Source organism: Diorhabda carinulata, chromosome 4 (genome assembly GCF_026250575.1).
Source record: "Diorhabda carinulata isolate Delta chromosome 4, icDioCari1.1, whole genome shotgun sequence".
Lineage (NCBI taxonomy): Eukaryota > Metazoa > Arthropoda > Insecta > Coleoptera > Chrysomelidae > Diorhabda > Diorhabda carinulata.
In genome coordinates this window covers 22,267,198-22,290,094 of record NC_079463.1, presented here as the reverse complement: position 1 = coordinate 22,290,094, position 22,897 = coordinate 22,267,198, and the positions used below count along the sequence as shown (strand labels likewise).

The window sequence follows — 22,897 nt, the reverse complement described above, 5'->3', positions numbered from 1 at the left end:
GATTCTAGTTCCACTACAGTAAATAATTATTGCCATAAAAAGTAATTCCTGTTGGATTATTCCATTTTATACCTTTTTTTCATAGTTATTATCATTAATATCACTTATAAAAACTATTCATTATCATTACAGACAGATTTTAACAGTTTTTGAGCTTCTTTTATCATTTTTTTAGACTCTATTTGGTGTTAAAGATTCAAGTTCCACTACAGTAAATAATTATTGCCATAAAAAGTAATTCCTGTTGGATTATTCCATTTTATGCCTTTTTTTCATAATTATTATCATTGATATCACTTATAAATCGTCCTCATTATCATTATAGACAGATTTTAACATGTTTTGAGCTTCTTTTATCATTTTTTTAGACTCTATTTGGTGTTAAAGATTCAAGTTCCACTACAGAAAGTAATTACTGCCATAAAAAGTGATTCCTGTTGGATTATTCCATTTTATACCTTTTTTTCATAGTTATTATCATTAATATCACTTATAAAAACTATTCATTATCATTACAGACAGATTTTAACAGTTTTTGAGCTTCTTTTATCATTTTTTTAGACTCTATTTGGTGTTAAAGATTCAAGTTCCACTACAGTAAATAATTATTGCCATAAAAAGTAATTCCTGTTGGATTATTCCATTTTATGCCTTTTTTTCATAATTATTATCATTGATATCACTTATAAATCGTCCTCATTATCATTATAGACAGATTTTAACATGTTTTGAGCTTCTTTTATCATTTTTTTAGACTCTATTTGGTGTTAAAGATTCAAGTTCCACTACAGAAAGTAATTACTGCCATAAAAAGTGATTCCTGTTGGATTATTCCATTTTATACCTTTTTTTCATAGTTATTATCATTAATATCACTTATAAAAACTCTTCATTATCATTACAGACAGATTTTAACAGTTTTTGAGCTTCTTTTATCATTTTTTTAGACTCTATTTGGTGTTAAAGATTCAAGTTCCACTACAGTAAATAATTATTGCCATAAAAAGTAATTCCTGTTGGATTATTCCATTTTATACCTTTTTTTCATAGTTATTATCATTAATATCACTTATAAAAACTATTCATTATCATTACAGACAGATTTTAACAGTTTTTGAGCTTCTTTTATCATTTTTTTAGACTCTATTTGGTGTTAAAGATTCAAGTTCCACTACAGTAAATAATTATTGCCATAAAAAGTAATTCCTGTTGGATGATTCCATTTTATGCCTTTTTTTCATAATTATTATCATTGATATCACTTATAAATCGTCCTCATTATCATTATAGACAGATTTTAACATGTTTTGAGCTTCTTTTATCATTTTTTTAGACTCTATTTGGTGTTAAAGATTCAAGTTCCACTACAGAAAGTAATTACTGCCATAAAAAGTGATTCCTGTTGGATTATTCCATTTTATACCTTTTTTTCATAGTTATTATCATTAATATCACTTATAAAAACTATTCATTATCATTACAGACAGATTTTAACAGTTTTTGAGCTTCTTTTATCATTTTTTTAGACTCTATTTGGTGTTAAAGATTCAAGTTCCACTACAGTAAATAATTATTGCCATAAAAAGTAATTCCTGTTGGATTATTCCATTTTATGCCTTTTTTTCATAATTATTATCATTGATATCACTTATAAATCGTCCTCATTATCATTATAGACAGATTTTAACATGTTTTGAGCTTCTTTTATCATTTTTTTAGACTCTATTTGGTGTTAAAGATTCAAGTTCCACTACAGAAAGTAATTACTGCCATCAAAAGTGATTCCTGTTGGATTATTCCATTTTATACCTTTTTTTCATAGTTATTATCATTAATATCACTTATAAAAACTCTTCATTATCATTACAGACAGATTTTAACAGTTTTTGAGCTTCTTTTATCATTTTTATAGAGTCTATTTGGTGTTAAAGATTCAAGTTCCACTAAAATTTATGCCTTTTTTCATAATTATTATCATTGATATCACTTATAAATCGTCCTCATTATCATTAAAGACAGATTTTAACATATTTTGAGCTTCTTTTATCATTTTTATAGAGTCTATTTGGTGTTAAAGATTCAAGTTCCACTAAAATTTATGCCTTTTTTCATAATTATTATCATTTATATCACTTATATAACGTCTTCTTAACTTCACAAACATATTTTTGAGTTTTTTTCAGCATTTTTCTCATCTCTGGGTTAATGTTAAACATCCATAAATAACATTTTGTGATCAATTGAAACTTTTTTGTTACACCCTGAAGAATTTTTCACATATCACGTTATTGCTAAAACTTTTCCCTATATAGAATTTTTCGATCGTTTTTCAAGCAATTTTCCATTCCAAAAAATTGATGTGACATATTTCATAACAATCAAATATCTTTATCCAAATAAAGTTGAGAATTTTTTTTATTCACTCTGTTACACATTTATCAAAATTAAATTTCGATTCGTGGGTTGATATTTTGGTGAAAGGCGGGTACCAAATTTATTAAGTTAACTGTATTCACTTGATGACTGGTCTTTTAAATAATTAATAATTATGTTAATATTGTAGAGATGGCGATAATCTTTTGTTTCGTATAACTGATATATTAGTTAAAAAGTGATACTTTCCATCTCTATTCGAGATTACTAATCGGTCGAAATATTTTATTGACGGCAGATCATCAATCTTTTCATTGTTCAAAAATCTAAGAGGCCCACGAATATTAAAACTATCCCGTTTCGATACTATCGAAATAAAAAAAATATATTTTTGTATGGTCCTCGTATATATTAACGTTTTTATTCGAATTTTTGTTACTGATAAATAAAATAATGTTGTAGTCGAAGTAATAAAAATTGAGTAAAACATGATGATAATAATAAGAGGCAAGCCTTTACCTATATAAGGTAACTATCACCACCTCCGCGCTTAAAACCCACCGCCTCCGGATTTTAAATCAGTTAAAAGCAAAAACATCCACTCAGACCGATCCAAATCAGATGCAAATTCCTACGCGTGTTTCAAATCACCAATATAGTCAAATAGGTGTTTAAATAACTACCTGCATTTTCCTTATTCGTATCTTTTTGTCTTCTTCGTTTTATTTTTTTTTTAAACAAAACCGCCTACATCACGACATAAATATTCGATTATACATTTTTTTGAGAAAATTAATATAGCAAGTGAATTTTGAACTATAAAGCCATAGACTACGAGGTTTATCCAAAAAAATTGAGCATCCAGTGATTAAACGCTCTACACTCGTCCACAAACGTAAACAGCGAAGCCGGTCAAGTTCTATTATGTTAAAAAAATCTAAGGTTTCGCTGATGCAGTAGATACAATTCTTAGAACAATTTAAAACAGCGATTTCTTTATATTGTTTTTATAACTTATTTACAACATGTTGTGGCAATTTTTATAAAATCAATTTCTAATTAGAGATTTCATGCATTCTGGATACAATTAAAGTGTATATAAACAAGCCGCAGTTGAGAGCAATTAATATGGTGTCATCTCGAATATAAGTAGATAAGTAAACAATGAATTTAAATAAATTAGAGAGAAATGTTTAGTGTATAGTTTAGTGAATAGTGTTAATATGAAAATAAATAAGACAGTTTGATTTTGGAAGGCAATACACGCACGCAAATGGGAGAGAAATGTGTAGATAATTATTTACAAATCTAAAATTTTTAACAACTAAATTGAAACGTAAGAGTGACTGGCGACGAGAGTCTGGAACTGCGGAAAAGTTCACCAAATCGAACTGGACGAACGAATTGTTAAACCACCCATAGTAATCACCAGATCTGGCCTTCTAACCTCAAAATTTCAATTGCAGCTGAGAGATTTTCATCATATGAGGATGTGTACGGAAGAGAAAGGACTTAAAAGGAAAAAATATTGAAATATAAAAATGATAATGGAAAGAAAAATAACCCTCGTATACTATGTCGCATGTACTTAAGGGAACCGACGATTTATTTTTACTTCGTATGAAAATATACAGGAAATAATCGAAATATAATTAGTGGTTCGTCTGAAGATGCTATTTTCTCATGTTAACGAAACGTTGAGGGTAAAAGACAGCCGATGATGACCGAACAACCAAAAAACCGTACATATAATGCTTCTTTTTCCTTTTTTTTTTTGATATAATTTTTCGTAAAAATTCAAAATTCCATGAATTCACTGGACTATAGTAAATTTTTTTAATTAAAACACGTTTTTTCGTCGACAAAAATATTGAAATACTTTCAGTTTGTATCAATTGAAGTAACTAGTGGAACTTTCGTAAAAGTTTTTGATTATTTCATTAGATTTCGATAAAAATATGTCGTTTCCAAGAGCAAAAAGATTCAATTACAAATACTCTGGTAAGTTTTTATCAATTCAAAATTGTTTTGACAATTAAATCGCCATTTGTTTTTAGATTTTAATGCCTCTCCAGCAGACTACTATATAACCTCCCAATTCGGAAACGGATTAACGATTCCGAAATGCACGAGATTTTTTAAGGGAAATGATCAGTCTTCTTCAACATCTACAAGATGTGAGGTATGTACAATCTCGAATATTTCCAACTTTATGGGGGACAAGTATCGGAGACAGTTGGAAGATTTTAGTTTCCAACCTCTTTTTTTAAGCAAAAAATCGATTATTATCCAAAATTCTACCGAATAAACCAATATACTCGTAACAATCACCGATAGGTTAAGTTTTATAACCTCATTTCTTGAAGAAAATCGATTATCACCGTTAAATCTAGCGATTCTACGGATGTATTGTTTCCAATAACTTTGTTTCTGTTGTTATTTGTTACACAGCAGTGTTGATTAAAATCAATCTAGGTTTATTTATATACATTTTATTTACAAAACCCGGTAAAACCATATATTAACTTAACCTTACTTTTCTCAATAATAATCAACTACAAAAACAAAACTATGTACATAGAACATTAAACTACTATTTCTACAAATCAAGCGCCATCTCTACAAGAAAGCATTAACTTAAAATAACTCCTAAAGATTTCTATTATAACAGTTTCTTAAGAAAAAAATCTATTATTATCGATCCAACCGACAAATTCCTGCCAATCACTGACAAAAATAGATCTATAGACTAATTTTTTTAAACCAATCGATTATTACTGACAAATCAACCGATTCAATCGATAAATTCCTGACAATCAACGACAGGATGAGTTTTATGACCTCATTTCTTGAAAAAAATCGATTATTACCGTTAAATCTAGCGATTCTACGGATGTATTGTTTCCAATAACTTTGTTTCTTAAGAAAAAAATCTATTATTATCGATCCAACCGACAAATTCCTGCCAATCACTGACAAAAATAGTTCTATAGACTAATTTTTTTAAACCAATCGATTATTACTGACAAATCAACCGATTCAATCGATAAATTCCTGACAATCAACGACAGGATGAGTTTTATGACCTCATTTCTTGAAAAAAATCGATTATTACCGTTAAATCTAGCGATTCTACGGATGTATTGTTTCCAATAACTTTGTTTCTTAAAAAAAAAATCTATTATTATCGATCCAACCGACAAATTCCTGCCAATCACTGACAAAAATAGTTCTATAGACTAATTTTTTTAAACCAATTGATTATTACTGACAAATCTACCGATTTAATCGACAGATTTGTTCCAATTATCGATAGTTGAGTTTCCAACCTCTTTTTTTCAGCAAAAAATCGATTATTACCGACAAATCTACCGATTCAATCGATAAATTCCTGAAAATCACCGACAGGTTGAGTTTTATGACCTCATTTCTTGAAAAAAAATCGATTATTACCGTTAAATCTACCGATTCAACCGATGTATTGTTTCCAATAACTGACAAATCTACCGTTTAAATCGACAGATTTGTTCCAATTATCGATAGTTGAGTTTCCAACCTCTTTTTTGAGCAAAAAATCGATTATTACCGACAAATCTACCGACTCAATCGATAAATTCCTGCCAATCACCGACAGGTTGAGTTTTATGACCTCATTTCTTGAAAAAAATCGATTATTACCGTTAAATCTACTGATTCAACCGATAGATTTGTTCCAATCATGGACAGTTGAGTTCCCAGCCTCTTTTTTTGAACAAAAAAACGATTATTACCGACAAATCAACCGATTTAATCGATATATTTCTACCAATCACCGACGTTTGCCTTTCCAACCTTGTTTTTTTAAGAAAACCATCTATTATAACCGACCAAACCGACAAATCCTCGTTACAAAGATTATGGAAATACCAGAAGCGATAATATTAGTACAAAGCAACGAATCTACTCTTTTTGAACGCCCTGTACTTTTGTTATAAGTATATCATAAAAATTATAAATTTTTGTTGTTTTAGGGTTGTACTTGTAGTAGATGTCCATCAAATTCCACAAGATATGTCGATATAACTTCATTTTCTTCAAGAAATGTGAGTATTCATATAAGAAATACCTCAAGAAAATTACTTTTTAGGGCTTCAATGAACTCAAATTTTTGAGCTTAGAAAAAAAAATCACAAGATGCCGAATATAACGTATACGGAGGCTGAAGGTCTTGTTGTTAGTTAAATAAGATGTCTAGGGTCTCAAGTAGACCCCGCCTGAGAGAACTCGGTTAAGATGAACTTTTTATGATTGCAAAAGATCCATAACAAGGTTTTTTAAACTTAGAAAATAGAAAAAAGTCACAAGGTAACAAATCTAGAGAATACGGTGGCTGTTTGGCCAAATAAGAATTCTGGGATAGTATTACCAGAAGACGTTTCAAAATGACCTTTAACCTCTGAAATGGTGAATCATATAATACTACAACCGGAAGTGGGCAACTATATTTGAGCTCGGCTTCATAATTTCAAATTTTTAATAGTTTTAATCAAAATTTCTCCCGCTACATCCTATATATTATAAAGTATGTAGCCTCGATGTATGTCTTTGAGTTTTTTAGAGTTTGCGAGTAATGCCGGAAGCTTCTTCGACTCCAGACAAATCAAAATCCAGGAATTCGTATAAAATGAAAAACCAAGGGAATATTTTTGATAGAAATAACGTTAAAGCTCGTTCGTTTCGATGTAAAGGGCCTAATAAACAATATTTAGAAACGAAAAACGAAGAAAACCCCGATTGGGCGAGTAACGATTTATTTGACGACGACTACCACAGTTACACAAGCTCTGAAGAATTGGACAGTATGAAAAGATATCAGCGACAAAATGATAACTTCGAGACGAACGTATTGAAACAAATGGAACGTATAAACTTGAACATACAAAAATTCCAAATCGATTTGAAAGAATTAAAAGACGATTTAAAATCGAAACTAAACGAATCGCGAACAATCCGAATTTCGGAAGGCGTTAAATACGTAGTATACAATGCGATCGAAAAAATGCGTAACGAATTCGAATCTACGCAAAATTTGATTTCATCCCAAGCTCTTAAACGTATCGATTGTATGGGTAAGGAGATTCGCGACGCTACTAATTTATCCAAATATAAAATCGATGAATTTTGCGGTAAAATTGCCGCCGATATGATCGAACGTATTTTCGAATTTTCGGAAAAAGACGACACTTTGGAATATGAAGTTTCTAACGTATGCGACGAACAATTACAACGAATCGATAGTATTCTAAGTCCCGATTTTATGGGATACGAAAACGTTTGTAAAGTTTTATCGGATCATCTTCAAATTAGTCAGAAAGAATTGAATGATTTGAACGAAGAAAATTCTAGTATGATGAAAAAATTCGGTAGCGCCAAACAAGCTGTAAGTATAATTTTTTTCTCCGATCAAAAATTCTCCTTAGGTTAATGAAAATACCTCATCGTTTCTCTCTTCGATTAATCAATTTTTTGGTGGTTTTTAAACGCGTTTTCTCAGATTTCGAAATGTACCTAAAAACAAAAGATATATTGATTGCTACTTCTCCCAAGGGGGTTATTTTTTTTTAAAATTTTCATCTCCCAATTCACTAGGTGTCTAAGGCTATGATACTTGCACACTAGTAGAACATCCGCTGTCTTGATTTGCTTGGAGAGTCGTTTGTATCTATACCTACAAGATGTTTTGTAAAAAACTCTCCATCTTAATGTTCTGCTTCCAAAATACGTCGACTTTTCCGAAAGAAAAGCTGTTTTTATATCCCAGTTCTCAAGGATTTACCATTACTCCCTCTAGGTATCTAAAAGAAGAATATTCGTAGAGTAAATCTTCTGCAGTCCTCATTACTTCCTTCCTCTGTCTTAAGGTGACCTGTTCTCACTATTTTGATCCCAAAATACGTCAAATCCCTCCGAAGAAACCATTTTTTTGTTGTTCTTATACCCCAAATCTCAAAGTTTTACAATTACTCCCTCTAGGTATCTAAAAGAAGAATATTCGTGGAGTAAATCCTCCGCAATCCTCATTACTTCTTTCCTCTGTCTTAAGGTGACCTGTTCTCACTATTTTGATCCCAAAATACGTCAAATCCTCCCGAAGAAACCATTTTTTTGTTGTTTTTATACCCCAAATCTCAAAGTTTTACAATTACTCCCTCTAGGTATCTAAAAGAAGGATATTCTTGGAGTAAATCCTCCACAGTCCTCATTACTTCTTTCCTCTGTCTTAAGGTGACCTGTTCTCACTATTTTGATCCCAAAATACGTCAAATCCTCCCGAAGAAACCATTTTTTTGTTGTTCTTATACCCCAAATCTCAAAGTTTTACAATTACTCCCTCTAGGTATCTAAAAGCAGGATATTCGTGGAGTAAATCCTCCGCAGTCCTCATTATTTCCTTCCTCTGTCTTAATGTGACCTGTTCTCACTATTCTGCTCCCAAAATACGTCAAATCCTCCCAAATAAACCATTTTTTTCTTGTTTTTATATCCCACATCTCAAGGTTTTACAATTACTCCCTCTAGATATCTAAAAGAAGGATATTCTTGGAGTAAATCCTCCGCAGTCCTCATTATTTCCTTCCTCTGTCTTAAAGTGACCTGTTCTCACTATTCTGCTCCCAAAATAAGTCAAATCCTCCCAAATAAACCATTTTGTTCTTGTTTTTATATCCCACATCTCAAGGTTTTACAATTACTCCCTCTAGGTATCTAAAAGAAGGATATTCTTGGAGTAAATCCTCCACAGTCCTCATTATTTCCTTCCTCTGTCTTAAAGTGACCTGTTCTCACTATTCTGCTCCCAAAATAAGTCAAATCCTCCCAAATAAACCATTTTTTTCTTGTTTTTATATCCCACATCTCAAGGTTTTACAATTACTCCCTCTAGGTATCTAAAAGAAGGATATTCTTGAAGTAAATCCTCCGCAGTCCTCATTATTTCCTTCCTCTGTCTTAATGTGACCTGTTCTCACTATTCTGCTCCCAAAATACGTCAAATCCTCCCAAATAAACCATTTTTTTCTTGTTTTTATATCCCACATCTCAAGGTTTTACAATTACTCCCTCTAGGTATCTAAAAGAAGGATATTCTTGGAGTAAATCCTCCGCAGTCCTCATTATTTCCTTCCTCTGTCTTAAAGTGACCTGTTCTCACTATTCTGCTCCTAAAATACGTTAAATCCTCCCGAAGAAGAACAATTTTTTGTTGTTTTCATGTCCCGATTGCATAGGTGTTAGCATTACTCCTTTTAGGTACCTAAAGGCTGAAGATTCACGGAGTAAATTCTCATTACTTCCTCGTGGAATCTTCAGTTGTCATTCTCTTCCATTCTTATCGGTTCAAGGAGATCTCTAAGTAGAACAACCTCCAGTTTAATGTCGTTTTTTGTCGGATTCCAAATCATGGTAAATCCGAAATGCACCAAGTGCATAACCATAGGTAAAATGTCCCTAATGTCATGATATTAGCACCACTCACTCAAGATGCCTAAGGGCAGACCTTATGCTCTTTTCATGGTTTCCTATCGTCGTTATCATGACAGATTATCGACCTCCAGTTTAATGCCGTTTTATCTTAGGTTCCAAATCGTGGTGCACCAAGTAACCATAGATAAAATGATTGCTACTTGATTAGTTTTTGTTTTTAACCTAAATCGATCTGGGAGGCTTGTTAGACCGTTTGCATCTATATTTAGAAGTTATTTTGTACATCTTCCAAAATTCGTCAAGTCTTCCAAAAGGAGGTTTATTTTTCTTGGGTTTTTATGTCCCGATCACGAAATGCTGGCAATACTTCTTCGAGATACCTAAGAACAGAACATTCGCAGACCAAAACCACCACCAGTTTAATGTCGTTTCACGAGAATTTGTTTATAAATATCATGGATTATTTTAGACCTGAAGTGTTTGATCAATAAGACGCCAAGGATTACTGGGTTCTGGTTCAAAATACGGTCGTTGGTATACCCTAGTGGCTATATTAGGGTTGTTCCGTTACCAAAAGCTTCTAGAGTTTGGTAACATGTCATTTTTGACGTGTATTCCATACCTCAGGACAAACATGGTCGCTTGGCTATCGAAAAATCGATTCTATTGGTTCCTGAACAACTTTTTTCGAAAAATAGTGATTTCTTCTTTTTTATTTTTTCATGCCTTGATATATCCTGGTGGCTACTTCAGAATTGTTATGTTACCAAGTGATTTTAGAGTTTGTTAACACGTCATGCATTCAATAACTTAGGACCTACAAAGTCGTTTGGCTATTAGAGAGAACTAAAAGTTGATTTTATTCACTTTTCAACAAATTCACTTAAAAATAGTGAAAATAGTGAGTTCTTGTCCTAGTGATAGACATAAAATTTGCTTTTTAGTCCAAAAATGCCTTTCGGCATTGAAATATGGGTATACCGAAGAGATACTTGTAGATTACCATTTGGAAAGATGGCAGCAAAAACAATGAGAGCTAATTTATTGACTAAATGATCGATTCGAATTATTTGTTATCGATTTCAACTTCCACATACAGGGTATTCGAATTTTTTAGCTGTTTAATTTGTTTTTTACATTTTTAGATAGACGCCCAATCGACAATTATAATGAAACTACATAAAGATCTAGCGGAGCTCAAAAATAGTTACAAAAAATGAAATGTCGTATGTATTTAGAGGAGAAATAAATTTTTTTTACCCAAATTTGTATTTTGGACTATTGATATTTCAAAAATTGAAAATATAGAAATAAAAAGTCGTTAAACCACTTACTTACTACGTAATCCTTTTTTCTTTGTTAATTTTCTCGTTTTTTAATCCTTTATTTGTCATAGTATATCCTCTATTCCCAGTATTAATTTAGTCCTTCTAGGACTTCGTCTACTTCTGGTCCTTATTGTTCCCAATTGTTTTTTTCTTTGCTCATTTTACCATAAAAATCAAAAATCCATTAAAACATACAATAAAAATCGAAAAATTCTGTTTATTTATTTTTCTTTTCGTTATTTTCTTTAATAAAAAATTTCTTAAATATAAAAATTAATAAATATTTTGTAATTAACAATAGAGTTATTAAAACTACACTGATAAAAATGATTATATCGATGTAGTACGACTGATACCATCGGAGATTTAAAGCCGGGGATCGTAGATGCTGCGCCCCCTTGTGTCTGATAACGTATTCACACCAAAAAACCGCTTCGTCGATTTGTTTGATCGGCTGATCGTGCATTATAGATGAACGTTCTTTTGCCGCCTCCCTATAACTACAAGTCGAGAGTATTTAGACGACATCTTGAAGATGATCATAAATTGGAAAGAACTGAGGAAAATCGTGGAAGAAACGGGATAAACGGAGGAGAATTTCGATGATATCTTATCGATAACCAAATTATCGTCTTCAGATATTTTAGACAAACAGTTTACCTTCAGTCTCTGAAAACGGTAACTCGGTTATCGAAACGCACTTTATATCGTGTAATTGTGAGTGTTGATACCAAAAATGTTCAAATAGAATCTTTACTAGGGAATTTGCGAGTTATTGAAATTCTAGCTGTCAAAGTTCCCTTTGAATAAAATAAAAAACTTTCATCCAAATATCCCATAGGTCTAGTGGGTACCTAAATAGCTTAACCTAACTTTACCAAGGTCAAGGTCATAGGAGAGTTGTACCCTTAAAGATAAAATTACCAAATTATAGGTTAGGTTAGTTTTGTACCCATTCGACCAATGGGAACAGTGAGCTTAAGATATAAAGGCATAGTATACTATGAAAACTGAAAAAACGAGGTTTTAAACGAAAAAAAAAATATATGAACGAAGCATGAACACCATATATAGAATCAAAAGGTACCAAAAATGATATATTTGAAGGTCGAGGTCATAGGAGAGTTGTACTCCAAAAGATAAAGTCCCCAAATGTTTTCCACCAGAAACAGATGACTTGTAAACACCGATTTTGATAAAAAAAAAAGTACCAAGAATCACGTAAATTGGATAGAAGAAGAGAAAGAAAAACAAAATAACCAAAACTTTCTACGTAGTTTCAAAAATATAGCAGACACTTGTCATTTAATTAAATAAACATTAATTGACATACGACGAATGTCTTTTGTTTGATTCACAAAAAGAAGAAAGACGTTTATTTTCCCGTCAATTAATGACGTATTTCGATTAAAAACGTTAATATTTCGTTATAATAAAGAAAATTTTAGTAAAAATGGCGAATCTGTTGGACGAAAACTTCTTTTACAACAGCATGTTGGCTAAAGCGATGGTCACACTATTACCTCCGAACGATAGGAAGATCATGAGAATTTGGTTCGATAAGATGCTCGAATTGGACAAAACCGATAAAGAAAAATCGATCAGAAACGAATACATGTGGTTCATGTTACTGATGTTGCAAGTACGTAAAATCCGCGAACCGTTCAACAAATTACCGCCCAACGAAATAGGAGATCTCAGAGATTTGGTACCTACGAAAGTTTACGAAGAAGTGCTTATCGCGAACGATGATAATATGGAATTAGATGAAAAATCCGACGAAAAGAAAGTGTCGTTTCAATTATCTGCCCCTACGAATTTCCTAGCGAACCAACCGGTACCTTGCGAAGGGATAATTTGTTATTTTTCAGCTTTCAGCGATAGAGGAACGTGAGGAATATTCAAGGAACGAATCAGGGATTTTACTTTTTCTTTTTTTATTATAACACACCAAATTTTTTATAGAATTTATCGATATATAAAGAAAAAAATATAAAATTACATACGTTGGATTATTTAAAATTTCGTTCAAAGCGTCACCGAATGATTTTTCATCGAGATTGTGGAAATCTAATTTGAGGGCGAATCCTTTGGAAACCGCCACGTCGACGTTTTTAATTTGATCCCAAAATATTGGTAATCCCAATATGGGTACTCCGTGGTAAACTGCTTCGGTGGTACCCAGTAGTCCACCGTGCGAAATGAAGCCTACCACGTTTCGATGGGCTAAAAAAAATCAATTTCATATTAACAACAGTTTAAAAATTAAGCAAAAAAAAGGTAATAATAGAAACGAAATAAAATTTTATCAAAAGGGCGGTAGAAATTCGTAAAATATTCAACGGTAAGTCTTAAATTTAATATATTCCTGTGAAATTTATGCATAAATCAAAAATAAATTAAAATTTTCCACCACAGAATACATTGTAAACAAAATTTATACCGTGTGAGTAGAACATATGGAGTACAACCTTAGATATGAGAATATACCCAATGGGTACACTACAAATGATTCTAAATCTCTCACGTGTCCATATATTATGTGGCGGAAACAACATCAATCAGAATTGTGCGGTTACGTTAGGTAAGGTTGTTGAAGGTTAATTTTACATCACGATAAATAGAAAACGTGCAATTCGATTCGTTTAACAATCACGTGCCGTTAGATAGGCGACATTAAAATGATAAAAACCCTTGTAACTCAGTAATATAGAGAGACAGTGACTTTGTTTTCATAGAAGTAAGTAAACCACAGTATTAAGTTTTTAAGAGGGTTGTTTTTTTACAAGTAAAAGTATAAATAAATAAGAAAAACATTACATTAGTAACTTTACCTAAAATATCCGATTGCGGTAACCAATTTGAAATTTTTACATTTTTTGGTTTATCCGGCAAATCCGCTTCAAATTTCCACAAAACTTTTTGTTTTAATTTAGAAAACGCGTTCAAAATGGCTCTCCTTTTTTCAGGATGGAAATCCGCGCTTTTAAAATTCGATCCCATGGAAAAAATGACGACACCTCCTGGTGAATTATCCATAAATTCTTGTAAATCCTTAGGTAAGGGCTTGGGTGGTTGGACGTGGTATCCGCCAATTTCTTTAACGTTTTGCTGCAAAGGTATCGGATCGTAGAAACTGGAATGGGACGCTGCTAGAATCAAACTGGCGTTGTACAAAATCGATGTTAATTCGGGAGCGTCCGGGAACAATTCTTTAAGAACTTGGTTCTGTTTTGGTATCATGATATTGTGGATGAATATTTCTCCGACTAATTCGCGAATTATGTTTGAAAATCTTTGCCAAAAATTCATATCCGCCCCGTAATCGGCTAATAAATTAGTAACGTACGAAGGCGGTGAAGGATTCGCCACTAAATAGTTACTGAATAAATTAGTCGAACCAGGAGTCAGGATAATTAAAGGGCATTTGAATTTGTAAGCGAAATAAGCAAAAGCGTCGCTAAGTAAGTGATTTGATATAACGAGATCGAAAGTTTCGTTAGATTTTAATAAATTTTGAACGTTTTTATTTTTGAAAATTAATCTTGATTTTACTGCTCCTAAATCGGCCACCCAATTTAGTTGTTTCCAATATGACCATTTACCCAAATCAACAAATTTTCTAGTGTAATCTAAAAAAAAATTAAAAATTCAATATTTCTTACGAAAAAATCGGAAAATTTGAATTCTCAAAGTTCTGAACCATTTCTAAGAACCTAAAGAAGGAAGTGGGTAGAAAGGAATATCGAAATATTTAAAAAAATGGAATTTGTGATAAATGAAGGAAAATATCAAAAAGTTGTAAAATTGAATGTGTAGAAAGATATATTGTAAGGATAACCAAATCGAATAATGATTTATGGAAAAGGATAAAGATTAGAGATCAAAAACGAGATAAAAAAAATAATCATAGCAGTTAACACATGTAGAAAGATTTAGGTTAGAAAAGGGGGAGGGAATCGAATATTCAGTCACGGAAAATAATAGAAAAGTAAAGAAAGGGATGCAAGAATGAAATAATAAATAGTGCAGTGCACTTAAAGAGTGGGTAGATGAAAAATTTGAATGAAATATACAAGAAATATAAAAAAATTGAGTAGTGAGAAGCTTTAGTACATATTAAAAGAAATGATATAAACAAGAAAAACTATTAAAAAGAGTAGAAATTGAAATAAGTGTAGAAAGAAATAATAAAAATAGAACGAGAAAATCAAATGAAAAGAAACAAAAATATAAAAAGATAAATAAAAATACTGTAGAAAGAAAGTTGGAAGTTAATTAAATAATTAATAAAATATGTATAAATAAGAAAATGTTTTTTATGAAAATGTAATACAATTGAATGGTTTTTCTAATAATTGTTGATAATTATTAGAAAAAAATATTTTATACGTGAAAAAAATACAAAAACTTCAAATCTAAAAGTATATTAAAACAAAAAGATTGATGAAATAAATAATAAAATATATGTATTAATTAGTTTTGTTTGTTAAATTATTTTTTTTTTAATAAATCGAGGCAAAAATATTTTCAAAATGAAATAATTTTGTTAATAAACAACAAAATATACTACAAACATATTAAAATTAATAAAGTCGATTTATGTACCTTCGAAGATCTTTTTGATCTCCTCCGTAGACACATCCCTGATATTTTTAACGGGCACTTTTTGGGGATGACTATTAATAAAAGTTACTTGGTGACCTTTATCGGCTAGAGCCTTCATCAAACGAAACCCCAACGTGAAATGACTATGAGGCGGAGCAGGCACCACTCCCAAAATCTTGTAAGAATTTGACAACTTCCCGACGCAAAATAACAAAAATATAAATAAATTATTTAAAAAAAAATATCTCATATTGTCCTATTCAAGACGATTATTCACAATTGTTGTAGTAAACTGTTTCTAAAATCGTTCTAAAATTTATATCTTACATAATTATTATTAACGATCATTATAACCTTGAATGGTTCGTAGAATTTTACAACAAATTTCATATATAAAGGGAGATAAATGAATATTAAATAATAATAATCTCTAATTACTTCTGATAAAAATCATGTTACAAAAATGTAGTTATTGAAATTTGTTTATTTAAACGAATATTAGATAATATTTTTTATTATATTCTTCCTTATATTTAATTGATAATTGAATGTAAGGAAAATATTTTCCAATTTATCTCGCCCCTCTCTTATGTATACAAAAAAAAGATGACTCCGTAAATAAAAAACTGTTTACCAATTTAAGATAAAAATAATCAAATGATTATATTTTTATAACAATATTTTATCATATTTATTTGTAGTAGATATAAATATAAAAATTTTGTAAATATGTTGACATAACCTATTTTTCTTATTAACACGAATCGGAAGATTAAAACAAGAGATAAACGAGAGAAATGGAGGAATTAGGATACAAAAAGGAAATATAGAAACTTTTAAAAACGGAAATATATGAAAAAATAATCATATTAACATTTTTGGATTAGAAATACGGAAAAAAGAATAAATACAAAGTACAAAAATGGAATTTCTAAGAAAAATTGAGAATAAAACAGGATACAACGAAATAAGATGATTTGGTGAAGCCATGATAATGGGAGATCAATTTGAAACATTTGCGAAACATGAAATTGAAAAAAAAAATAAGAAAGGAAAAGAATGGATAAAAGACATGAAGATAAAAGGAAATGAAATCAAAGACACTAAAACAGAAATAAAAGAGCTAAATACAGAATATAGAAATGCGATTTCTATAAAGGATGGAGAATAAGACAATAAACAACAAGGTACAAAACAAATTGAAAACGGAGAGGTGATTAGGCTAAACCTGAGAATGGGAGATTGATTTGGAAGATATGCGAAGGAAAGAATGGATAAAAGGCGTAAAGATAACACAAAATGAAATAAAAGACACTAATATAGAATAAGAAGAGCTAAAAAGAGAATAAAACAAATTCAAAGCAAAATAGCGTTTTGAGAATGAAGCATAGAATAAGCACGAATTAAAAAAAATAAGAAAGAAGGGAGTGTAGAGAGGAAATAATTATGATAGGAAATGGAACAAAAGACATGGAAATAGCTATTGAAAAATGATTCTAATTACACGTGAAAAAATAGAAAAGTTTCAGGGTTAAACTAAGTATCTTTGAAATCGTAAAGGAATTATGCAATTGCAATAAAAATTTACAGGAAATTTTTAGTAATTTTCCGCAGGAAATCTTTCTATCAATAGAATTCTCATTAATACTGAAAAGTGATAAGTAAAATTGGGTTATAACTCATTTTTAAACATTTTGTTGATCCTTTTAGATAAAATTTACTAGTTGCGCTTCGAAATTTGTTTACCACCCACCATATTCACCAGATCTGGTTCGAAGTGACTTTTTCTTGTTTCCTAACTTTAAAGTTTTACTTGTAAAGATATTTTTATTAGGGGAAGACGTAAATGCTCTATTTTGAAGAAAATATTTTACAATTTTATTACAACAATCAGACTAGGCAAAACAATTAATGAACAATCGAATTTTTCTACAAAAAAAGTGAAAAAAAATAAACAGGGATTTTGAATAATATTTTAATTTTCAAAACTGTTTATCGAAAATAAATTATATTAAATAAAGGAGAAGATACTAGCTTCATCCCTTAATAATGTAATAGCAATATTAGTAACTCTAATTTGGGGGGTGATAATACGAAATCTTGTCATAATAAAAATTCTACATAAAATAATGAATTTTTTTCGTGTAAACTGAAAAATTTATATAAATATACTGATGAGGCCCGAGAAGACTAAAACTGCAGATTATTTTTTATACAATTCCAATATTTTAACGAATCTGGTTACAACTAGTATTAAGTCAAAATTTTTCCCACATTTTAGTAATCCAAATTTCAGTTCCATTTTTTCACTTTTTTCGATCTGATTTTCTGTATCCTTTTATATATTTTAATTATTAAATCACACAAAATATACAGTTAAATTATGATAAATAAAATCAAACGAAAAAAAATCATTTATTTTTCTTTTCGTTATTTTCTTTAATAAAAAATTTCTTGAATATAAAAATTGATAAATATCTTGTAATTAACAATAGAGTTATTAAAACTACACTGATAAAAATGATTATATCGATGTAGTACGACTGATACCATCGGAGATTTAAAGCCGGCGATCGTAGATGCTGCGCCCCCTTGTGTCTGATAACGTATTCACACCAAAAAACCGCTTCGTCGATTTGTTTGATCGGCTGATCGTGCATTATAGATGAACGTTCTTTTGCCGCCTCCCTATAACTAAAAGTCGAGAATATTTAGACGACATTGTCAAAAACATTAGAAATTAAAAGGATGTAAGGAAAATATGGGACAAAAATGTAGAAAATACTCACTCAGATAATGAGGATAAGTACCGAGAAACTACGAAACAAATAAATGAGGATGAAAAGTACAAAATAAAATAGAAAAAAAAGTTTATATAGAATGTCGAGTTTAATAAAACATATACATAATTGTAGTTCTTTTCTACTATTACGAACTCGTCCATGACGTGGACCGTGGAGCCGGTCCCGTCTGGTTATAATGGAAGTCTAAAATTTGGCGAATCTTTTTTTTTTCAGTGGCGAGTTTTTTACATTATTTTTTTAGAATCAATTTCTAGAAAGAACTAGTTATTTATATGTTTTTATTCGTCTACATTGATTAGTTACAGAACCGGTAAAAATATACGAAATAGTAATCGTAGCATATACATTTAAAAAAATGGAAAAAAAGTAGACATATTGAAAAAGACAGACCTGAAAATAGGAATAAACTTCACAGAATGCAATTAATGAAATAAAAAAGAGAACAAAGGAAAAATTTGATATTGGATAAAGAATAGATTCAATGAAATAGGAAATAGAGAGACTTGAACAATATTTAAGCGTTGAATTAAAAATTTATAATAATGAAATGAATAAAAATAATTTTAAAACAAAATTTATCGATATACAAATAAAATTACATACGTTGGATTATTTAAAATTTCGTTCAAAGCGTCACCGAATGATTTTTCATCGAGATTGTGGAAATCCAATTTGACGGCGAATCCTTTGGAAACCGCCACGTCAACGTTTTTAATTTGATCCCAAAATATTGGTAATCCCAATATGGGTACTCCGTGGTATACTGCTTCGGTGGTACCCAGTAGTCCACCGTGCGAAATGAAACCTACCACGTTTCGATGGGCTAAAAAAAATAAATTATAAGAAATTAAAAGAAGAAACAATAGAAATTCAACATATTTCATCATTTTTTAAATGAATTGTAAAAGTAAATATCGTGAGGTGAAGTTTTGATTTAATATTGTTACGGACTCGTCCACGACATAGATCGTAAAACCGGTCCTGTTAATAGAATTAAAATTTTATCGACACGTCGGGTACATTCTTTGTACTATATATTTGAAAAACCATTAGACGATATAAATTAACTTACCTAAAATATCCGATTGCGGTAACCAATTCGAAATTTTTACATTTTTCGGTTTATCCCGCAAATCCGCTTCAAATTTCCACAAAACTTTTTGTTTTATTTTAGAAAACGCGTTCAAAATGGCTCTCCTTTTTTCCGGATTGAAATCTGAGCTTTTCAATTTTGATCCCATGGAAAAAATGACGACACCTTCTGGTGAATTATCCATAAATTCTTGTAAATCCTTAGGTAAGGGCTTGGGTGGTTGGACGTGGTATCCGCCGATTTCTTTAACGTTTTGCTGCAAAGGTATCGGATCGTAGAAACTGGAATGGGACGCTGCTAGAATCAAACTGGCGTCGTACAAAATCGATGTTAATTCGGGAGCGTCCGGGAACAATTCTTTAAGAACTTGGTTCTGTTTTGGAATCAAGATATTGTGGATGAATATTTCTCCGACTAATTCGCGAATTATGTTTGAAAATCTTTGCCAAAAATTCATATCCGCCCCGTAATCGGCTAATAAATTAGTAACGTACGAAGGCGGTGAAGGATTCGCCACTAAATAGTTACTGAATAAATTAGTCGAACCAGGAGTCAGGATTATTGAAGGGCATTTGAATTTGTAAGCGAAATAAGCGAAAGAGTCGCTAAATAAATTAGTACTAATGACGAGATCGAAAGTTTCGTTAGATTTTAATAAATTTTGAACGTTTTTATTTTTGAAAGTTAACGTGGATTTTTTTATTCCTAATTCAGTCACCCAATTCAGTTGTTTCCAATAGGAGAGTCCAGAAAAATCAACTACATTCGAAGTATAATCTAAAAATGTTGAAAATTCAAAATTATTTCGTAAAATAATAAAATAAAAAAAATTAATGGGAAGTAGTTTTTGGGGTTTCCGAAAGAACAATTTCCAAGTAGTAGAAAGTAGAAAATTCCAAGATTTTGATAATAATTTGAAATAAATACAAAAAAAGGAAACAATTAAAAAAATATAAAGATTTTTTAGAATAAAAATCGAAAAAAAGGGCAAAAAAATCAAATAATATGTTGGGCAGTATTGGAGGTTATATTAACAATAATTGACTAATTAGTTTAGGGGGTGAATAAATTTTGTGAAGCCCTTGTATATCATCGTGTGTTACACACGATTACAACATCAAAACAAAACAAACAAAATTTAAATAAAACTACCAATAAAAAACTGAAAATCATTCAGAGGAGAATACACAGAATTAAAGAATAATTTTTTTTTAGTGAAAAGGTTCCAAAAATAATTGAATATTTAATAAAATGTGAAAATTACATCGAAAAAAATATATTTTCGTTCCGAAAGTTACAACAACCAAACATTAGATCGATATACAATCATTTAAAAACCATTGACATTTTGGAAAAGATCAAAAATGGAAAAATTTATTTGTGAAAAGATCGAGAAAATAATTAAATATTCAATAAATTATGAAAGAAGTTATTAAAAATATACTTTTAGTTAAAATGTGTGAATGTAAAATATCAAAAATTAAATTTTTCTCATTAATTTCACACCAAAAGTCACAACAACCAAAATTTAGATCGATATACAACAAATAAAAACACAGTCACTTTTTGAAAATGGTCTACATCAACCTAGAACCAATTTTATGTGAAAAAAGACATTGAAAAGCAAATTTTTTGTGTAATGTGTGTATATAAAACATTAAAATCAACTTTTTTTCAATAATTTCCCTCTAAAAGTCACAACAACCAAAATTTAGATCGATATACAACAAATAAAAACACAGTCACTTTTTGAAAATCGTCTACATCAACTAAAAATAATTTTTTTCGTGAATAAGTTCCAAAAATAATTAAATGATCAATAAAATATGAGAAAAGACATTAAAAATGCATATTTCTTCTCATCAAAATGACAATATCGACACGAATCTCAATAAAATGTTTTACCTTCCAAGACTTTTTTGATATCCTCCGTAGATACATCCCTGATATTTTTAAGGGGCACTTTTTGCGGATAACTATTAACGAAAGTTACTTGATGACCTTTATCGGCCAAAGCCTTCATCAAACGGAGCCCCAATGTAAATTGACTGTAAGGCAGCGCAGGCACCACCCCCAAAATTTTATAACATTTTATCGGATTCACGACGTATAATAATAATAACAAATTTTCGAAAACAATATGTCTCATTTTGTCCTATTGAAGACGATTAGGGTGGTAATACTATTATCGAAAATAATCGCGGCTTTAAGTAAGTAGTCTATTATACATTAAAACAAATTTGATAAAACTATTTGTTTATTGATAGTTTGGAATTGTGGGAAAAAAATATTGATTTGGAAACGTCTTTATAAGAAAAATCTTTTACTTCATCTCTACCACTTTTGGATACGCTATGTACTACATATCAATAAAAAAAGAAGAGTATACCAAGGAGGGTGGGGGGTAATATATGAACTTTCAAAAAAAAATTTAATATCCAAAAGAAACGTTTATACAATCAACCTGAATCGTTATTTGTATTTCAAAATACTCTGTATATACTCATTTATAATCCATTAATCTAAAGGAATGAATGTAAAATTTTCGGAAGTATTTGTATCTAATTATCGAATAAACAATTTTGAATTTTATTTAAACAAGTTAGGAAACAAACAAATTTGTATAATTCAGGAAATTGTTTAAATAAACTAATAGATTATACGGGGGAAATATTAAAAATCGAAATGTCTTGTAATTAATTATTAAACGTATTTAATAAAATTTCAAATGATGAAATAACAAGTAGATCGAAATACTGTTATAGGGATGATATTTATTGGGCTTAATATTGTCAATTTTATTTTATATACCTAAAGATTTTTTGTCACAATAGACAACACTAATGATAATTAAAAGCCCTAATTTTATAATCAACTTATAAATTACGATTTTCCCTATATAGGAATCGAATATAGTATTCGGATCCAAAATCCAGTACCCCAACTTTGAGTCATCCACTCCTGATTCATACAGTGTGAAGAAACAAAATGGAATACATCCCCTATTGACGAATAATAAAAAAAAAAGTGACAGGTGACACGTAAAGTTCATTGTTTCATCGAACGCACCTTTAATAACTTCATCAAAATGGCAAAGGCATTTTTAGCTCAAGTCCGATTATTTCAGTTTCTATTATGTAGACTTTACTTTAGCTTCGATTAGACTAGGTTAGGTTCGATTATTTTAGCTTAGCTCCAATTATTTTAGTTTGTGTCCGATTATTTTAGCT

The 22,897-nt window shown here is 30.3% G+C and overlaps 5 protein-coding genes across 5 annotated transcripts in view; 2 read left to right on the top strand and 3 right to left on the bottom strand.

Moving 5' to 3' along the window:
* LOC130892911 (uncharacterized) overlaps positions 1-11,185 on the bottom strand; it is a 31,257-nt gene extending 20,072 nt beyond the window's left edge. The window contains exon 1 of the mRNA XM_057798613.1: positions 11,173-11,185. The gene's annotated coding sequence lies outside the window, so the exon portion shown is untranslated. The remainder of the gene's footprint in view (positions 1-11,172) is intronic.
* On the top strand, positions 4,218-11,179 carry LOC130892914 (uncharacterized). The gene is made up of 5 exons (XM_057798618.1): positions 4,218-4,374; positions 4,431-4,555; positions 6,384-6,455; positions 6,971-7,792; positions 10,980-11,179. The coding sequence occupies exons 1-5, from the start codon at positions 4,332-4,334 to the stop codon at positions 11,052-11,054; spliced, it is 1,137 nt and encodes a 378-aa protein (XP_057654601.1). The 5' UTR covers positions 4,218-4,331; the 3' UTR covers positions 11,055-11,179.
* A 174-nt stretch (positions 11,186-11,359) lies between the features above and the next one.
* LOC130892912 (UDP-glucosyltransferase 2-like) lies at positions 11,360-16,148 on the bottom strand. Its single transcript, XM_057798614.1, has 4 exons — positions 15,771-16,148; positions 13,997-14,794; positions 13,169-13,388; positions 11,360-11,662 (listed from the first exon to the last, which is right to left on the bottom strand). Exons 1-4 carry the CDS (start codon positions 16,018-16,020, stop codon positions 11,380-11,382), a joined length of 1,551 nt encoding a protein of 516 aa, XP_057654597.1. The 5' UTR covers positions 16,021-16,148; the 3' UTR covers positions 11,360-11,379.
* LOC130892920 (uncharacterized) lies at positions 12,516-13,158 on the top strand. Its single transcript, XM_057798627.1, has one exon. The coding sequence runs from the start codon at positions 12,616-12,618 to the stop codon at positions 13,054-13,056; it is 441 nt and encodes a 146-aa protein (XP_057654610.1). The 5' UTR covers positions 12,516-12,615; the 3' UTR covers positions 13,057-13,158.
* A 1,714-nt stretch (positions 16,149-17,862) lies between the features above and the next one.
* LOC130893021 (UDP-glucosyltransferase 2-like) lies at positions 17,863-22,069 on the bottom strand. The gene is made up of 4 exons (XM_057798784.1): positions 21,563-22,069; positions 19,647-20,287; positions 19,178-19,397; positions 17,863-18,464 (listed from the first exon to the last, which is right to left on the bottom strand). The coding sequence occupies exons 1-4, from the start codon at positions 21,814-21,816 to the stop codon at positions 18,182-18,184; spliced, it is 1,398 nt and encodes a 465-aa protein (XP_057654767.1). The 5' UTR covers positions 21,817-22,069; the 3' UTR covers positions 17,863-18,181.
* Positions 22,070-22,897: the final 828 nt, after the last annotated feature.